Raw genomic sequence first — 17,383 nt, forward strand, 5'->3', positions numbered from 1 at the left:
ACAATAAAAAATACTTACTAATACATTAGTAAAATCAAAAGTTGTATCTGTTAATATTATTTAATGGACTTGTTAAGCATGAACTAACAAAGAATATTTTTATTAACTAATGGTAACAAATAGTAATAAATCATATAACAAATGTTTTGCTCATTTTTAATTATATTAATTAATGCATTAACTAACGCTGACTAATTGAACTTTATCTTAGTGTTTTGTCAGATTTTCCTTTTTTCTTTTGAAATATGTGAATGTTAGTAGTGCAAAGCTCACTTTCCAGTCTACCTCCATTTATGGAAACTAAGCTGCAAAAACATGTTATTCATATGTCATCATGATGTCAAAGACACAGTAGCAACAACAGCCAGTAGTCAGAAAGAGGATGGAAAATTGTCATGAAAAACTAAATTATGACTGTTTTTGGTGCAATAAATCTTTTCACCTTCTTTCAAGGGCAAAGTATGCTATATCTCTTGTAAACTCTGCAAATCATTTTAGTTTTAGTTTTAATATGATATTTAATATAAAAGAGCATGATGTACACTGAAATCACACTGAAACTTTTAGAACTTTAATCTTTCTTTCCAGTCAAAAAAGTACATTTAATAAACTGAATTTAGGCAACTTTCTGATGATAAATGCATCAACACATGAGCTCCCATGCACGTTTTTCCCACGGATTTACGTCAATGAGGCCTATTGGGCGAGGTAATAAGATGAAAGCAAGATATATACTATTTTTCCTAAACATCACATAAACTAATGATAAGGGTAAAATGTGGAAAAGTTTGCCAAATCGTATGCGGCTTCTAGCTGTGTGTAGCTTTATATCATTCTGAAGGATCCCAGTGTTAGGAAAAAATGGCTGAAGTTTATTTTTAACAGTGTCCCTGATCATTTCAGAATGAACAGTTTGAGCAGCACATTTTGTGCAGCAAGATTGGCTTTGTAAACATGCTGTTACGACAGGTTGCAGGTAAAAAATGTTGTTATATAAAAATCTTTTACAAAATGCAAACTGTATTGGACAGCTGAGCCAGAGCACTAATAAATTATACACTTATAATATGTTAGCGCAAAACGCATTACACCAATACACAGAGATAATTTTGAATTTTTAACAACTTTTGAGTCTGTTATTGATTTTAGTTTAAATATATTAGTGGTTGATTGGTTAAGGATGGTTGGTATTTGCAAGACTATCAGTGTCAAATTGAGCTCCAGTCTCCCTCACCATGAATCTTGAAACTTTCCTGTAATAAAGGCATTTGCACACAAACATGTCAAATTGTCATCATTGATTGAGAGCCTGTCACATCGCGTCTGGTTAGGACATGGTGTAACAGAGTGTTCTTTGTTTTCAAAATAATAAAATGGAGTGTTTCCTTAACGTTCGCATAACCAAGAAAATACATTTGTGTGCCACTATTATGCTGTTTTAAAGGTTCCTGATTTAGTTTTGGAGTCTCCTAAAACAGGTTTACAAACATCAAAGGTGAAAAACATTGAAATTTCTCATATACATTGCACATTTCAATGCATTTTTCAAAGTTTCTCAAACGATTCGAATGATGAATCAGTCTCTAAATCCCTCCGTTCTGAGAGCCTGCTCTGCACTGATTGGCCAGATGGCCCAGTCTGTTGTGATTGGTCTACCGCTTACAGCGCCTGTCGGAAGCTAAACGCCTATATTATCATAACTGAATATCAGTTCTGTCCGGAGGCTTCCTCAGTCCTCAGCGATTGTACACATTGTAAAGACAGTAACGATGACGTCGATTTAACCATATCAATCCGAGCGCGAGTCCGATGATGAAACACTGGAAGAACTAGTTATTCAGCCCGAAAACTTCATTGCAAGGACGACTTGAGGAGGACGTTTCTCAGTGATACGCTACTCATTTTGAGGTACATTATGAGATGTTTCAACTGTAATTCCTCAAGATCAGCATCAGCAACAAGTGTATGTCCATCAACAAACCGATGTGTATATTTCTCATTTATTGCGGTGCACATGCGGGAACTGTATCAATAATGGTGCATACATTAGCCGAGCTCTAACGTGAATAGCTGATGTAACATTAAAGTTTGCAAAACAAATCTGGCTAAATTGTTCTTTACTCAAAGTAGCAAGAACGACAGACAATCTGCATTAATAGACACAGTTTTAGGTAATAGTGGCCCACAGCTGATTTGCAGTAATAACATGACAGTAATAACAGACAGTAGTAACATGAGTTAGCCGGTTAGCCAGAGACATACACAATATAAAACACAAAACTAGGAATTTTGAACACCCGGTAGAAAATATACATCAATAATTATTCATACTTGCAGGTTGTGATTCTGAGGAGCAAGCTGGTCCAAATAAACTGGGTACTGACCCATCTTTTAAGAGCAAGCGTTTTGCAAATCCCGCGTTAAACTTTGAGGAGCAGTCGTCAGTAAAAATGCTGTTTGTGGGCGGGTCAAGTTGTTCATGGCGGACAACATAGGCGGGCATTATGCAAATGTCTTATCTAGTGACGCAGAACTGTAACGCAGTGGGATTCGAATTACAGATGACTCGTTTAGGCGGTTCAGAGTCGATTCTTTCTTTTGGGAGACAATGGCCTTGTCCCAAATGGCACACATCATATACGCTTTCGGTCTTGTGGACTTACAATAGCCACCGCGTACATGTGTCCATGAGACCGTAGGGTGTCCCATTTGTTTTAGGTTTCAGAAGGGTGCTCGCGAGCACCCCCTTTGCGGCCGATATGCGCACTTTTTCCGAGCCCGCACTGAAGCGAGCTCCGCAGCAGACTTCTACCCGGGCATTACGTCCCGAAAAGGGCCAAAAACGTTTTTCATCGTGCACTTTCGACGACTTTGTAGAACGTTTACATTCACAAACAGCTATTACACACTGCATGAAAGAGAATATTCTAAAAACCATAAGAGGGGCACTTTAAACATTCAGAGAACATTCAAAATAACATTGTGTTTATAGGGAACATTAGCAAAAAAAATGTTTGAACATTTGTTTTGTTTTTTAGCTTAGTTGATTATAAATGCAGTGTTTATCCTGAACTGATCTCTGTCCTGTATTTCTGAACTGTAGATGTTTAATGGCGGTCTAATGCTCTGTTAACTCTGTTTGCAGGTGTCATTTTTCCTGTTTATTGTGTTTGTGGTGTACACCATGCTGCCGTTCTCCATGAGGGATGCCGTCATCGCTAGTGTCCTCACTTCAACCTCCCACACACTAGTGCTCAGCATCTGCCTCTCGAACACTACCGACCACATGGAGGCCCTCGTTTGGCAGGTAAATGTGTGTGTGTGTACGGCATTCCAGTTGATTTGGTTCACTGAAATTGTGTGGGCTGAGAAAGGAACAGCTAGTATCTAAGAATAAACGGCGACAGTCTTTTAGCACCAGAATGACACAAAAAGAACCAAAGATTTTGTTCTATAAAAAGTTGTCTGAAACACGAGAATATGTCAGAGAATGAGAGTCAGAGAAGAGAGCGAGTGAATGTGGAAGGATGTTTCTACTCTGTTTCCTGTAGGGGTGGTCAGGGGTGATGGTGTTTCACCATGACCTACAGTATATGGCTTTGATGACATGGGAGAGCACACTTCCCAGAATCCTCTAGCCTGGTTGTTTTGCTCATCATATGGCCTCCCGACTTAAATGACACACATTCTTGCGGAAATAACTGGTAAAGTTTGTCCATCCGGTGCAATTCCACAAGGTCAGCTTTTTCAGATGTGTGTCATTTGGTCTTGATCTTCTTCTCTTTAAAGCTTGAGATATTAAATAATAGTCAGACAAATCTAAGTTTATTGAGCTTTTACAGAAAAAAAGTTAGAACGATGATTGAGAGATGTACAAATAAACGTACCTTAAAAGCCTGATATATCATATAATAATATAAAAAAATATTTCTGTATAATCAAGTAAATTTAATTTGCTTCAGTCCGGTAAGTGTTCAACTTGATGTTTTACTAACAATAAGTTATTCTTACATTTACTAAAAATCTGTAAAAATGTCATGGAAAAAATACAACAGAAGGCATAGCAGTTTGTGTACAACAGGGTTTTCAGCAAAATGTTGATCATGTTGACAATTTAGAGGCCTTAGAAATTCACGTATCAAATATGATGGAGGCTTCATTGGGTTAAACACTTTAGCATTGGGCGGGAGAGTTTTGCATGGGCAGAGAATTATCTTGTATTTTTTATTTTATTTTTAACCAGTTTGGCAAATCTAAATGTAGTGAATTTACGTAGAATGAGTATAAGTGGAGAAATAAAATGTCAGAACAAGCAGTCGAGTGAGATAGAAAAACATGAAAAGCAATAAAACAAAAGATAAACTTAAATTTTTTATGCAGCAGTTAGCAAACACACTTAATGCTTCCATGCCACTAGGTGTCAGTATAAAATCTAACATCAGTGGGCAAAGAAGAGCTAAAAACACAAACAAAAACTTGCTGGACCTGTCCCAATACCCACATTGCGGTCTTGGCCACTTGAGAGCGCATGCACATGACAGGAAGTACGGTAAGTGTGCAAGACTGTCCCAGATCTGATTAAAGCCAAAGCTCAGTGCCATTAATGCATTAACGCTTCAGACCGTTATTTGAGAAAAAGCTCATCCCCTCATTCATTAATCATGTTGAGGAACTCACGTGGACCGAAATTGCGAACATTTAAGAAAATAAAATCATTCAACTGTAAGTTAAATTCATTAGAAATTGCATGATTTGGTAGTAAAACATAAAGCATTGCACATTTTATTGGTGCAGAGATTATTATGTGTATTTTGTAAAACATTTGCAACTGCTATTTATCACTTAATTATAAGCACACAATTACACTCACCTAAAGGATTATTAGGAACACCTGTTCAATTTCGCATTAATGCAATTATCTAATCAACCAATGACATGGCAGTTGCTTCAATGCATTTAGGGGTGTGGTCCTGGTCAAGACAATCTCCTGAACTCCAAACTGAATGTCAGAATGGGAAAGAAAGGTGATTTAAGCAATTTTGAGCGCGGCATGGTTGTTGGTGCCAGACGGGCCGGTCTGAGTATTTCACAATCTGCTCAGTAACTGGGATTTTCACGCACAACCATTTCTAGGGTTTACAAAGAATGGTGTGACAAGGGAAAAACATCCAGTATGCGGCAGTCCTGTGGGCGAAAAAGCCTTGTCGATGCTAGAGGTCAGAGGAGAATGGGCCGACTGATTCAAGCTGATAGAAGAGCAACTTTGACTGAAATAACCACTCGTTACAACGAGGTATGCAGCAAAGCATTTGTGAAGCCACAACACGCACAACCTTGAGGCGGATGGGCTACAACAGCAGAAGACCCCACCGGGTACCACTCATCTCCACTACAAATAGGAAAAAGAGGCTACAATTTGCAAGAGCTCACCAAAATTGGACAGTTGAAGACTGGAAAAATGTTGCCTGGTCTGATGAGTCTCGATTTCTGTTGAGACATTCAGATGGTAGAGTCAGAATTTGGCGTAAACAGAATGAGAACATGGATCCATCATGCCTTGTTACCACTGTGCAGGCTGGTGGTGGTGGTGTAATGGTGTGGGGGATGTTTTCTTGGCACACTTTAGGCCCCTTAGTGCCATTTGGGCATCGTTTAAATGCCACAGCTTACCTGAGTATTGTTTCTGACCATGTCCATCCCTTTATGGCCACCATGTACCCATCATCTGATGGCTACTTCCAGCAGGATAATGCACCATGTCACAAAGCTCGAATCATTTCAAATTGGTTTCTTGAACATGACAATGAGTTCACTGTACTAAAATGGCCCCCACAGTCACCAGATCTCAACCCAATAGAGCATCTTTGGGATGTGGTGGAACGGGAGCTTCGTGCCCTGGATGTGCATCCCACAAATCTCCATCAACTGCAAGATGCTATCCTATCGATATGGGCCAACATTTCTAAAGAATGCTTTCAGCACCTTGTTGAATCAATGCCACGTAGAATTAAGGCAGTTCTGAAGGTGAAAGGGGGTCAAACACAGTATTAGTATGGTGTTCCTAATAATCCTTTAGGTGAGTGTAAATTGTGCCATCTGTCACATAGGGACTAGTGAATAAACATTTAGAAGTTTATTTGGTAACACTTTATTTTACAGTGTCCTACCTTGTTACACTTTGCATGTAGTTACTGTACTAATAATTATAAAGGATGCATCATTACATGCTACTAACCCTAAACCAAACCCTATAGTAAGTGCATGTAGTTCATTATTTTTTACAAAAGTCCCTTTCAAGGAAAGTCTGTTCACTCTGCGGACATATTTGCAACACCTCCGAGCAGCTATTTCGGTCATCCAAGACCAAGTCCTATCTATTTGAATGGGGAAATCCTGAAACCTCAAAAACTGCTTGCCGAACTTACAATTAAATAACATATTTCAAATCAGCAAAAAAATCTGACATCAACTGTCCCATAGATGTTGTTTCTTGCGCTCAAATAGCATAAAAAAGCTTATTTTTCAGGCTAGACGAGCTAGTGTGCATGTGCAGTCCTAAGCGTGTGTCTCAGGTTTCGATGGGAACCGGAGCCTCTAACTGCAGCTGCAGTGACGCAATGACTTTACCAATCAGCGATTGGCTCTTTTACTTTTAGAAGGTGGGACTTATTCCACCATATTGCACATTGCAGTTTCTCCCATTCATAAGTTAAAGGAGTGAACCGTCTTTCTATATCTATAGTCTTTGTTGTTACTCAGTGCTTAAATTTATAATTACACTGTAATATGGACACCTTCAAATAAAGTACAACCATTTATTTTAAATTTGTAAAGTATTGAAAATTTAAATGCGTAAATAAAGCTCTGAAAAAAACAGGTTGCAACCCATTCTCACTCACAAGGTGTCAAAGACACTGAAGCATGGTCAAGTGCTTTCCATGTCACAAGAAGGCACGCTAAAGGTACCCGTATCCCTAAGCATCACGGTATCGACGAACAGGGAACTTCATTGATATCTTTTAAATAGATAAAGATGCATTTAATTCTTCGCATTTGCATATTATATATTGATACTTTTATATTTTTGGAGCAACTAACCCCATTCTACCCTAAACCTACCCACTTCTTAACAATATAAAACAGGTTACAGGCGAATATAATATTAATGTATAATATAAGGTCAAGTGCAAAGACTGCAAATGTAAGGGTGGTTTCACTACCGTGGTTCAGGCTGCAGAATTGCCAAATGACTAAAGAAACGTTATCAGTATGATGGTGTAAAACTGTTAATTTATTGGTACATTACCACCCACTGCTACTTAAAATATGTGGGAGAGTGCTGCTATAGTGTGACAATATTGTATTGCAATAGGTAGCACTTTAAAGTTAAGGTTACACTTTATTTCGATTGTCCACTTTAGACATTCTACTAACTATGGGCCCTATCTTGCACTCGGCGCAAATGACTTTGTACACTGACGCATGTATCATTCCTATTTTGCACCCGCGCAAAGCGGGCTTTTCCCTCCACAGACGCACATCGATAAACTAGGAAATGAACTTGCGTTGTTCATAATGCTAATTTAAGCGCGCATGCTTGGCCATAATGTAGCGGGTGCACAACGCGCATACACTTTGATTCTCTCAACAACACAGATGCAGCAGTTTTTATTTTTGCAAATCATACATTATAACAAGGAAAAATAGTAACACATGAGGGAAATCATTGTGGTGTCCATGAAGATGTAAAAAAAATGTAGTTTTTTTCCTCCCACGCCTGTTTAACCGACGCTGATTTGGGTGGGTTTCTCCCATAGACTGTAAAAAGGTTTCTCCCATCCCCATACAATGTCACTTCTCTGTCTTTCACGGTCCTGACAAGAACGTCGGTCTCCTCGGCTGTGAACCACTCCTGGCGTGCGCCTGGTAAATCCGCCGTTATAATAGCAATCCGCCATGCAACATGCGCACCTGCTCTTAAAGGGTATGTTGGATGACGCTCTGATTGGTTTATTTCACGTTACGCCCAAACCACACCTATGAATAATGAAGCTACTTCAGACCAACCCCTTTTAGATTTGCGCCAGGCGCAAGAGGCATTTATCCCGGCGGGAAAATAGCAACAGCGCCGGGATCCGCCCACAAAGTTACTTGCGCTTTGCGCTTGACACTTGCGTTTCAGATCGTTAAAATAGGGCCCCATAAGTAACCTTTCAACTACATGTCAACTAACTGTCATTAGAGTTTTAGTAGGCTGTAGTAGACTGGTTGGTTATGGTTAGGTGTTAGGGTTCGGGTTAGGAGAATAAGTTGACTTGTAGTGTCCAAGTTACTTATAGTCAGTAGAATGTCTGTTGGGGGACCAACAAAATAAAGTGTTAGCAGATATTAAGCAGACAGTCTACTAATACTCTGACTGCTAGTTGACATGTAGTTGCAAAGTTACTTATAGTTAGTAGAATGTCTAAAGTGTTACCAAAGTTAATACCGAATCAAAACTGGTAAGCACATCATTTGTAATTGAAAGGGTTTAATGAGATGATAAAATCATATACCATTAATTGTACCTATTGTTTGTAAAATGTTACCTGAGGTATAGAGAGAAAGAGGTGCAGAGAGAAAAAGAGGGATGGAAGGCAGAGCTCAGGTAGAGAGGAAAAGCAACGCCCCCAAGAAGAAAAGACAAAGAAAAGAGGAGGCAAGGAAAGAGTGTCCCAAGAAAGGGACCCAGAGAAAAAGAAGAGACAGAGCAACCGTTACAATCTTCTTTTATCCGTCCCTTGACCAGGTGACTAAAACCAAAATCAGAGACATTTAAACTGACCAGCAGATTACAACTCCCCCCACCGTACTAAGGGCCAGATTTACTAACTTGCTCCAGTGCAAACCCTCTTTTGGTGTTAAAAAACTACTGGCAGGATTTACTAAAGACACACAGTGAAAATTTAGTGCGGAAAAGGCTTGGACACAGTTATTTTTGCGGCTGACCTTACTGCATTTGCATTTGTTGGAGTTTCCCTTTCAGACGGAAAATGTATGGGAGGAAACTAAGTATTTAAATGAATCATGTTCATTTTTTTCTATGTTCATTTTCAACCCTACACAAGTGTGGAAACTAAAATTCAAATATCACCATATATTTATTTTAGACCTTTTTTTAATTAAATAAAATTAGATTTTAATGCAGGCTTCTTTTTTTTATGTCTTGTTGGGGCAAGTTGTCACGTACATTTTAAATTTAATTTATTAGTTACCAAATCTGCTGGCCAAAACGCTGTTTTGATATTATTATTTGTACTTTAGCCTTTAATATTTTTCCTGTTTCACATATTAATTTAAGTTTCATAATTATTATACTTTTTTAATTTTGCTGAAATTCCACTAAATATCAACCTTTTTTGTATTTCATATAAAAAAAAAAAATCCAATTCAACAAACAGCAGGTTCCCACTCTGACAACTTGCCTCGTGTAACATGTTGACACACAACACGTCCTGCCATAAGAGCAAGATCCTTTGCATATTGTCATAAAAGGTCAGTGTGTGTTGATTAATTGTACCTTATTTCCTGGACAATAACAGTGAAAATAGCCAGGGCTCTAACGTATGTGTCTATGCAGAAGATGACCTTTAAACATGAAACATTCCTGAGAAAAATAAACTGGAGTAAAAGGTGTGACAACTTGCCCCAATCTTCCCAATGTACACTCACCGGCCACTTTATTAGGTACCCCATGCTAGTAACGGGTTGGACCCCCTTTTGCCTTCAGAACTGCCTCAATTCTTCGTGGCATAGATTCAACAAGGTGCTGGAAGCATTCCTCAGGGAGTTTGGTCCATATTGACATGATGGCATCACACAGTTGCCGCAGATTTGTCGGCTGCACATCCATGATGCGAATCTCCCGTTCCACCACATCCCAAAGATGCTCTATTGGGTTGAGATCTGGTGACTGTGGAGGCCATTTTAGTACAGTGAACTCATTGTCATGTTCAAGAAACCAATTTGAAATGATTAGAGCTTTGTGACATGGTGGAAGTAGCCATCAGAGGATGGGTACATGGTGGCCATAAAGGGATGGACATGGTCAGAAACAATGCTCAGGTAGGCCGTGGCATTTAAACGATGCCCAATTGGCACTAAGGGGCCTAAAGTGTGCCAGGAAAACATCCCCCACACCATTACACCACCACCACCAGCCTGCACAGTGGTAACAAGGCATGATGGTTCCATGTTCTCATTCTGTTTACGCCAAATTCTGACTCTAACATCTGAATGTCTCAACAGAAATCGAGACTCATCAGACCAGGCAACATTTTTCCAGTCTTCAACTGTTCAATTTTGGTGAGCTCTTGCAAATTGTAGCCTCTTTTTCCTATTTGTAGTGGAGATGAGTGGTACCCGGTGGAGTCTTCTGCTGTTGTAGCCCATCCGCCTCAAGGTTGTGCGTGTTGTGGCTTCACAAATGCTTTGCTGCATACCTCGGTTGTTACGAGTGGTTATTTCAGTCACTGTTGCCCTTCTATCAGCTCGAACCAGTCTGGCCATTCTCCTCTGACCTCTGGCATCAACAAGGCATTTCCGCCCACAGAACTGCCGCTCACTGGATGTTTTTTCTTTTTCGGACCATTCTCTGTAAACCCTAGAGATGGTTGTGCGTGAAAATCCCAGTAGATTAGCAGTTTCTGAAATACTCAGACCAGCCCTTCTGGCACCAACAATCATGCCACGTTCAAAGTCACTCAAATCACCTTTCTTCCCCATACTGATGCTCGGTTTGAACTGCAGGAGATTGTCTTGACCATGTCTACATGCCTAAATGCACTGAGTTGCCACCATGTGATTGGCTGCTTAGAAATTAAGTGTTAACGAGCAGTTGGACAGGTGTACCTAATAAAGTGGCCGGTGAGTGTATACTCTCACTATATCTCTATTTAGCTTTATAAATGCACATAGTTGATATGTACACTGATTGCACTTCCCTTCACTGTTTTTTTTTTTTTGTTCTGCTACTGTACTAAAGAGGCTTATGTAACTCTTAAATAATAATTCATGCCTACCTTTCAATCGATTTTCCAGAACCTTTATTTTTCCTAAGCAGATCTCAAGCAGAAATGTATTTCAGACCAGACCTAAACACAGCGAATGTTACCAAGGCAACACTCTAGTCACATGGTCCACAGAAACACAAAAATACTGGCTGTCATCATGTTGTGTTCAAGAGACGGGAGCATTACATTCAAGAATCGAGTAGCGGAAAGACGTAGGATCTTGTTTTAAACTTGTTATCCAGTCCAATTTAAAAACCTTAAAAATAATCCTGCTTTAGATCGGTAAACACTTAGACCGCAGTCAGTCCTCCACACTGTTCTCCAACAGTAGAAGAGCTTCATTAAAACCAACCTTTACGACCCTTCACATTCAGCACTCACAGTTAATCAAGCTTCCGCCGCTCGCATTAGAAGCGTTACAACCTTTTTATGTTAGGTGCTCTCAAGAGCTCCAGGTCATACTGTACCTTGTTTGTTAGAGCCTTTAAAGGCTTTGTACGTCACTTTCGGAACATTTACTGCTGACTTACTTAAAAGAAGGTCTCGAGTTAATCAGAGACTGAAAAAATAACAAACAGGGTCACATCTGTCTGGGTCACAGACACAGTTGTAGAGATGATGTCACATGCCAGTGTTTTGTAATTAAGCTATGGCTCCCCACAGACCCGGCACTGTGCTCGTTCACTTGCCTGCCCTCTTCCTCTCGTTCAGTGATTACAGCCAGAAGAAGTCTGCTCTCGAAGGACCTGTCCTATAAAACTCTCCCAGTGAGATACAGGTGTGTCTCATGGCAGGTGGACCAGGCCTGAAATAGCACACGCTTAGAGAGAGAGAGAGAGAGAGAGAGAGAGAGAGAAGACATGCTCGTCGTGTGGTCTTTGGTCAATATCACTGTTATTGTGCCATTTCCAAACAAGCTGCAATTTTGACAAATTATTAAAAAAGGGGTGAAAATATTATTTAATTGTATGTGTTTATATAATACATAAAATGCTGTTAAAATGTTATTTTCTTCACAGCATACTATTTAACACAATACAACTTTTGTAATATAAAAAAAATATTATTGAAATGTTGCTTATTTCAATTATTCTATTTAAATTATTAAAAGTGTTATTCATTTAAAATAATTAATTATTTGTTATTTTTAACTAAATCCAAAATCAAGCTGAAATAAAATAGAATGTTAGATGGTAAACTTAGAAATTAGTAGTAAGTACTAAAATGACGAAAACTAAAATGAATAAAAAAATGAAAAAAGCTTAATAAAAATATAAAATAAACTATGACAAAAGCATGTAACAAAATTACTAAAACTTAAAATAAAATTAAGATGAAAATTGAAAATATAAAAATAAAGTTCAAAATATGAATAAATACTTTAAAAGTAATAATAAAATAACACTGATTATGAATTATGAAAAATATGTGAGAATTTGGGGGAAATTCGTCTTTATGCAAAATGTCATTTAATATTTTTATTTATTTATTTATTTATTTTGGGGATGAATTGTAACTAGTCAGACAAAGAAGTCAGTCTATTATTACTAAAATCTTAAAATTCATAGTTCATTTCCATCACCCAATGCTATTATACACAAGACAATACATTATTTGAGATGCTGTGGAAATTATACTGTGGCGAGAATTTACTTTGAGAGAAAACAAATATATATATACACTTTTGGGCTTGGTTGGATAATGTCCAACATACACTGTTGGACATTAAAAGCCACCCATATTTCCTATGAGCAACACATATTGGTCTGGAACACATTATGTAAGCGGAGTGGAGTGACAGCAGTTTTCCCTCCCTGCTCAAAGTTTATGATAATCTCTGCATTGCAGATATTTAATGCTAAATGATATTGTCTTGGAATCCTGTTTTGAAAAGCAGGTTCCTGTTTCTGTTGAAGTCACTGACTGATACAGACACAGCCAGAGAGAGTTTCAAGGCAAATGTGGTTGTCCTGTAGTATGTCAAGTTAATGTTCGATTAGTCAAGATCAATTTCTGGAAGCCAAACAATGTACCTTCAGATGGCGGGAGGTTGTTAAGAAGCTCTTTGTTGACTGTGTTCCTAATTGATGAGGAGTGTTGTGTAATTGCCAGAAGTGGATGATGTTTAATCTGCTAAAAATGTCAGAGGGTGATATTAGCAGGAGGTTGTCGACTAATTAAAATGACAGACGTCTTTGCGCAGTCTGGGGTGAACCTTAAAGGGATAGTTCACCCAAAAATGAAAATTAGCCCATGATTTACTCACCCTCAAGTCATCCTAGGTGTATATGACATTCTTCTTTCAGACGAATACAATCGGAGTTATATTAAAAAATGTCCTGGCTTCATTTTTGGGTGAACTATCCCTTTAAGAACCTCTTCTGTTCTTACTCGCTGTGCTTACTCTAACACTAAAGCCCTGTGCTGATCTCAAACGCGTGTGCGGAGGTTGCCATGGAGAAGTTGCAAATTTGTCTAAAAGAGGCTCAGACTAGATTGACATAAAAAATGGGGCAAATTAAAGAAATGTTCCAAGGCTCAATGCAAATTAAGCTTTATTGTGACTGCATTTCTGGTATTCTGTCAATTACCACAGAAAATAATTTTGACTCATCCCACAATCCCCTTTGTAAAAAAAAAAAAAAATGCAATTACTGTAATACGCTTACTATGGAAGTGCATGGGGCCAAAAAAATTGATAAAACAAAACTAATTATTGCTACAGGACCTGGTTCATAGTATCAAGCTTTCGTACCAACCTAATAACTATTTATGACCTATTCATTCATAATAGTATTGTTAGACTCATTTACTATATGGGTAAATCTCAGAATTTGTCAAGAAGCTGTCCAGATCATATTTCATAAAAACAAATGAAGTTATAAAATAAATTACATTTAAATGAAAGAAAAAGCCTGTTTTATATTTATTTATTTATTTATTTGATATAAAAATACAATTCAATTATATATTTCAAATTTCAAATGCCTTATTATGTATAGAGTTTCAGTTATTGCTATTAAACCTAATTATCTAACACGCCCTGCTCTTTTGTTAAAGATAACAGCACCATTTTCAGTACTGCACTGATATTTATTCACTCTGACATGAAGCAAGAGGCCGTTGAAAGCTTTTTGTGGGCTGAACTGAATTCACTTTTCCTGAAGATCAATATCTTTTGAATCAATGTAGAGACACATCACTCTCTAGATCCGTATACTGATTATATCTTTCGCTAATGCGCTTACCTCTGCCATTTGAAACTCAAAAGCCATTTGGTTGCTGTGCATATCTTCTTAAAGTGTCTGTGGTCTGGCAGTAATGTGTTCCTGTACCTATGAGGAAATGTAATGCATTCATTACTTGGTTTATACTGTATGCCAATGCTGCATTGAGTCTCCACATTACTTCAATGCTAAATATTTAACATATCCATTACCGGATTGATAATTTATATACACTTGCGTGGAATTAAGGTTTTCTGAGAACTCACTCTCTCTCTCACTACATTTGACAATATACAAGAAATTATATTTTGCTTAAAGAAAATTAAGCCATTAAGATTTTAGGACCATTCATATTTAATGCATTGTGGCATTATTACTAATGATTACTGTAATTTAATAAAAAATATTATTTAAGTTATTTATTTCAACATGTTAGACAAATTAAGATCAGAGTTCACATTATGTCAGAATTTTGCACATAAATGCTGTGTGTGTGTGTGTGTGTGTGTGTGTGTATATATATATATATATATATATTAAATATCATATTGTTTATAGATAGATATAAATGACCTATTTATCAATCTGTCAATATAGATATATCATATTGTTTATAGATAGATGCATGATACTGTATATACATGTAGTTACTTATTATTATTCCGTACTTAAATGTATAATTACACTACAACACAGACACCTTAAAATAAAGTGTAACCTTTCTTTTTTTAAGAAAAATGTCTATAACATCCAGAGTACAGAGCATGCAGTATCTCTATATACCCCTGACTAAAGCTGTTTGCGTGTCTGTGTAGATCCTGGCTAATATCATCATCTTCATCTGTGGAAATGTGGCGGGAGCCTATCACAAACACCTGATGGATTTGGCTCTTAAACAGACGTACCACGACACCTGCAACTGCATCAAGTCTCCCATCAAACTGGAATCCGAGAAGCATCAGCAGGTACGACTAGAGGGATGAACAGATTGCCTGTACCACGTTGCTTTCAAAGAACGGATAAACAGTGCTGAACTGCGTGGTGCCCGGTGCTTCAGGGAACAGGAAGTTAATGTAGGCCTCGTTTGGGGAGGTATCGGATAGGTTTGAGCATGAGTCATTCCTGCAGCTGTATTGAAGAGATCATTATATCACCACAATGGGTGGCTAATATTCGAAGGCGGAGGGGGCCGAGAGTTAAATTTGTCCGTCCCCCCCCCCAGCACTCTGTTTCCTGTTGGATACGGGTGGGGCGGAAGTCTGTACAAGGCGCCCCTCTTGCCTGGGTTAGTTTTGCTTATTGTTGTTTTGTGTGAAATAATGAGAAAGTGTTTCTCCGTGGTGATGGCTGAGTGACTGAAATATGAGCAGCGAGATAAAGGCAGATTGCTGGCGGCACTTCTGCTCCATCAGGAATGATCACTCTCACTCTGTGAAATATCAGCCTGTTGAGCACATGCCCCCAGCTTCATTATTCTATGAATGTTATCGGAGTTGTGTTTTAGACTTTCTTGGCGATTTACAGAGCACAAGGCAAAGGCAGTGTTTCACTTACTCACTCACTGCGCAACATGATTGAAACTTGTATGTATGTTCTGTGTACTGTGAGAATGGATCTCTTCAGTCAGTTCATCATCAACTGTCGGTTCTTTCTGCCATATTGTAAAACATGCTGGAGCATTTCCTTCATTTACCTCCTGCAGGGCTGCTCACTGTTTGGTCATTCCAATCAGAACATTAGTACAGCACAGACCATCAGCCTAATTACAGATATGCCTCATTTTACATTTCAAGGGTGAATAAAACATTATATTTTGTCATTAGAAGAGTTCAGGTTTGAAAAAGCTCAGCACAATATTTACAACCCCCTAAACTTACTCATGAATAATACCTTAAATAATGCAGTTTGTTGAGAAGTTTGTTTTATCTCGACTATTGAATATATTTATATGTTCATTAAAGTAAAACATGTTTAAAAAAACATATTAAAAAAAATCACCTGGTAAAAGTATATATATATATATATATATATATATATATATATATATATATATAATCATCATCAATGACTTGACTTTTGACTTGGGCCAGGAAGCAACCACCTAGCAACACCCTAAAAATCACACGGGACTCCTAAGCAAGCCCACAGAAACACTCCAGCCACAATATTCACATCCACATTTTCTTCAAACTAAAAATCTCTTAGTGATATACTGCATATGTAATATTCATATGATAGGATGTCCAAAAAGAACATCCAATTTTGCAAATTAATATTTCTGCACTTTAACAGAGCAGAAATCATATTAATTTATACTGTAGAGAAAGAGCCACAATGGATTAATGACATCATTTCCTTTTGCAATCACTCCCCCAGACCGGAGGACATGCAGTACTTGAACCCATTAGTGTGGACAACCTGCTTTGATTTGCCTCTTTTTTTAAATAATAGTCCATTAATGGATTTCACCTTTTTTCCTGCTGTCACAATCTGCACATGGCACACACCCCATTATTATTATTATTTTTTATTTGACCTTCATTGAGCAGTATGTCCTCTGAAAAGAAAAAAAAAAAAAAAAAAAAATGAGGAAGAGAGACCAGGTAATAAAAAGAGAAATGAATGGCCTTTTCATATTTCCCATTGTTCATAATTTTCTTTACGTTATTTATTCACTGTAACTGTGTTAACCCTCTTTTAAGTGTGAATATTTGCTTAACCCAGGGTCAAAAATTGACTTAAATAGTGGTTTACCAATATGTCCAATGCCAATATGCTATCTAAAGAACAGGTTAGCTAAAATAATAAAATAATATCCCAATAAATATAGAATAAAATTTAACAGCATCTGAGCTAACAAAGTCTAAATGTTCTTTGGTAAAATCACAAATGTTTCTTTTACTATCAGGGTAGTTCATTAGTGGCAGGAGACATCTGTTACACTGCTATGATTCAATCTGTTCATCCACCTCAGTTTTCATTTTTCTCTCATTTTCTCTCTCACTCCACCAGCCATCCATCATTTGTAAACAAAAATTAATTAATTAATTAAAAGAAAATTAAAAAGTGCTCAAAGGTTAGGGCTTTGTTCTAAATAACATACAG

At 37.7% G+C, this 17,383-nt stretch overlaps 1 protein-coding gene across 2 annotated transcripts in view; it reads left to right on the forward strand.

Moving 5' to 3' along the window:
• Nucleotides 1-17,383, forward strand: part of adcy2b (adenylate cyclase 2b (brain)) — a 71,010-nt gene that overhangs the window by 31,252 nt on the left and 22,375 nt on the right. For both annotated transcript variants that reach the window (XM_056254461.1, XM_056254462.1), the window contains exons 3-4: nt 3,146-3,307; nt 15,094-15,243. In XM_056254461.1, the coding sequence (XP_056110436.1) occupies nt 3,146-3,307; nt 15,094-15,243 (312 nt within the window). The remainder of the gene's footprint in view (nt 1-3,145; nt 3,308-15,093; nt 15,244-17,383) is intronic.

The sequence above is a fragment of the Rhinichthys klamathensis genome, unplaced genomic scaffold (genome assembly GCF_029890125.1).
Source record: "Rhinichthys klamathensis goyatoka isolate OS25496 unplaced genomic scaffold, OSU_Roscu_1.1 h1tg000111l_1, whole genome shotgun sequence".
In the NCBI taxonomy this organism is placed as follows: domain Eukaryota; kingdom Metazoa; phylum Chordata; class Actinopteri; order Cypriniformes; family Leuciscidae; genus Rhinichthys; species Rhinichthys klamathensis.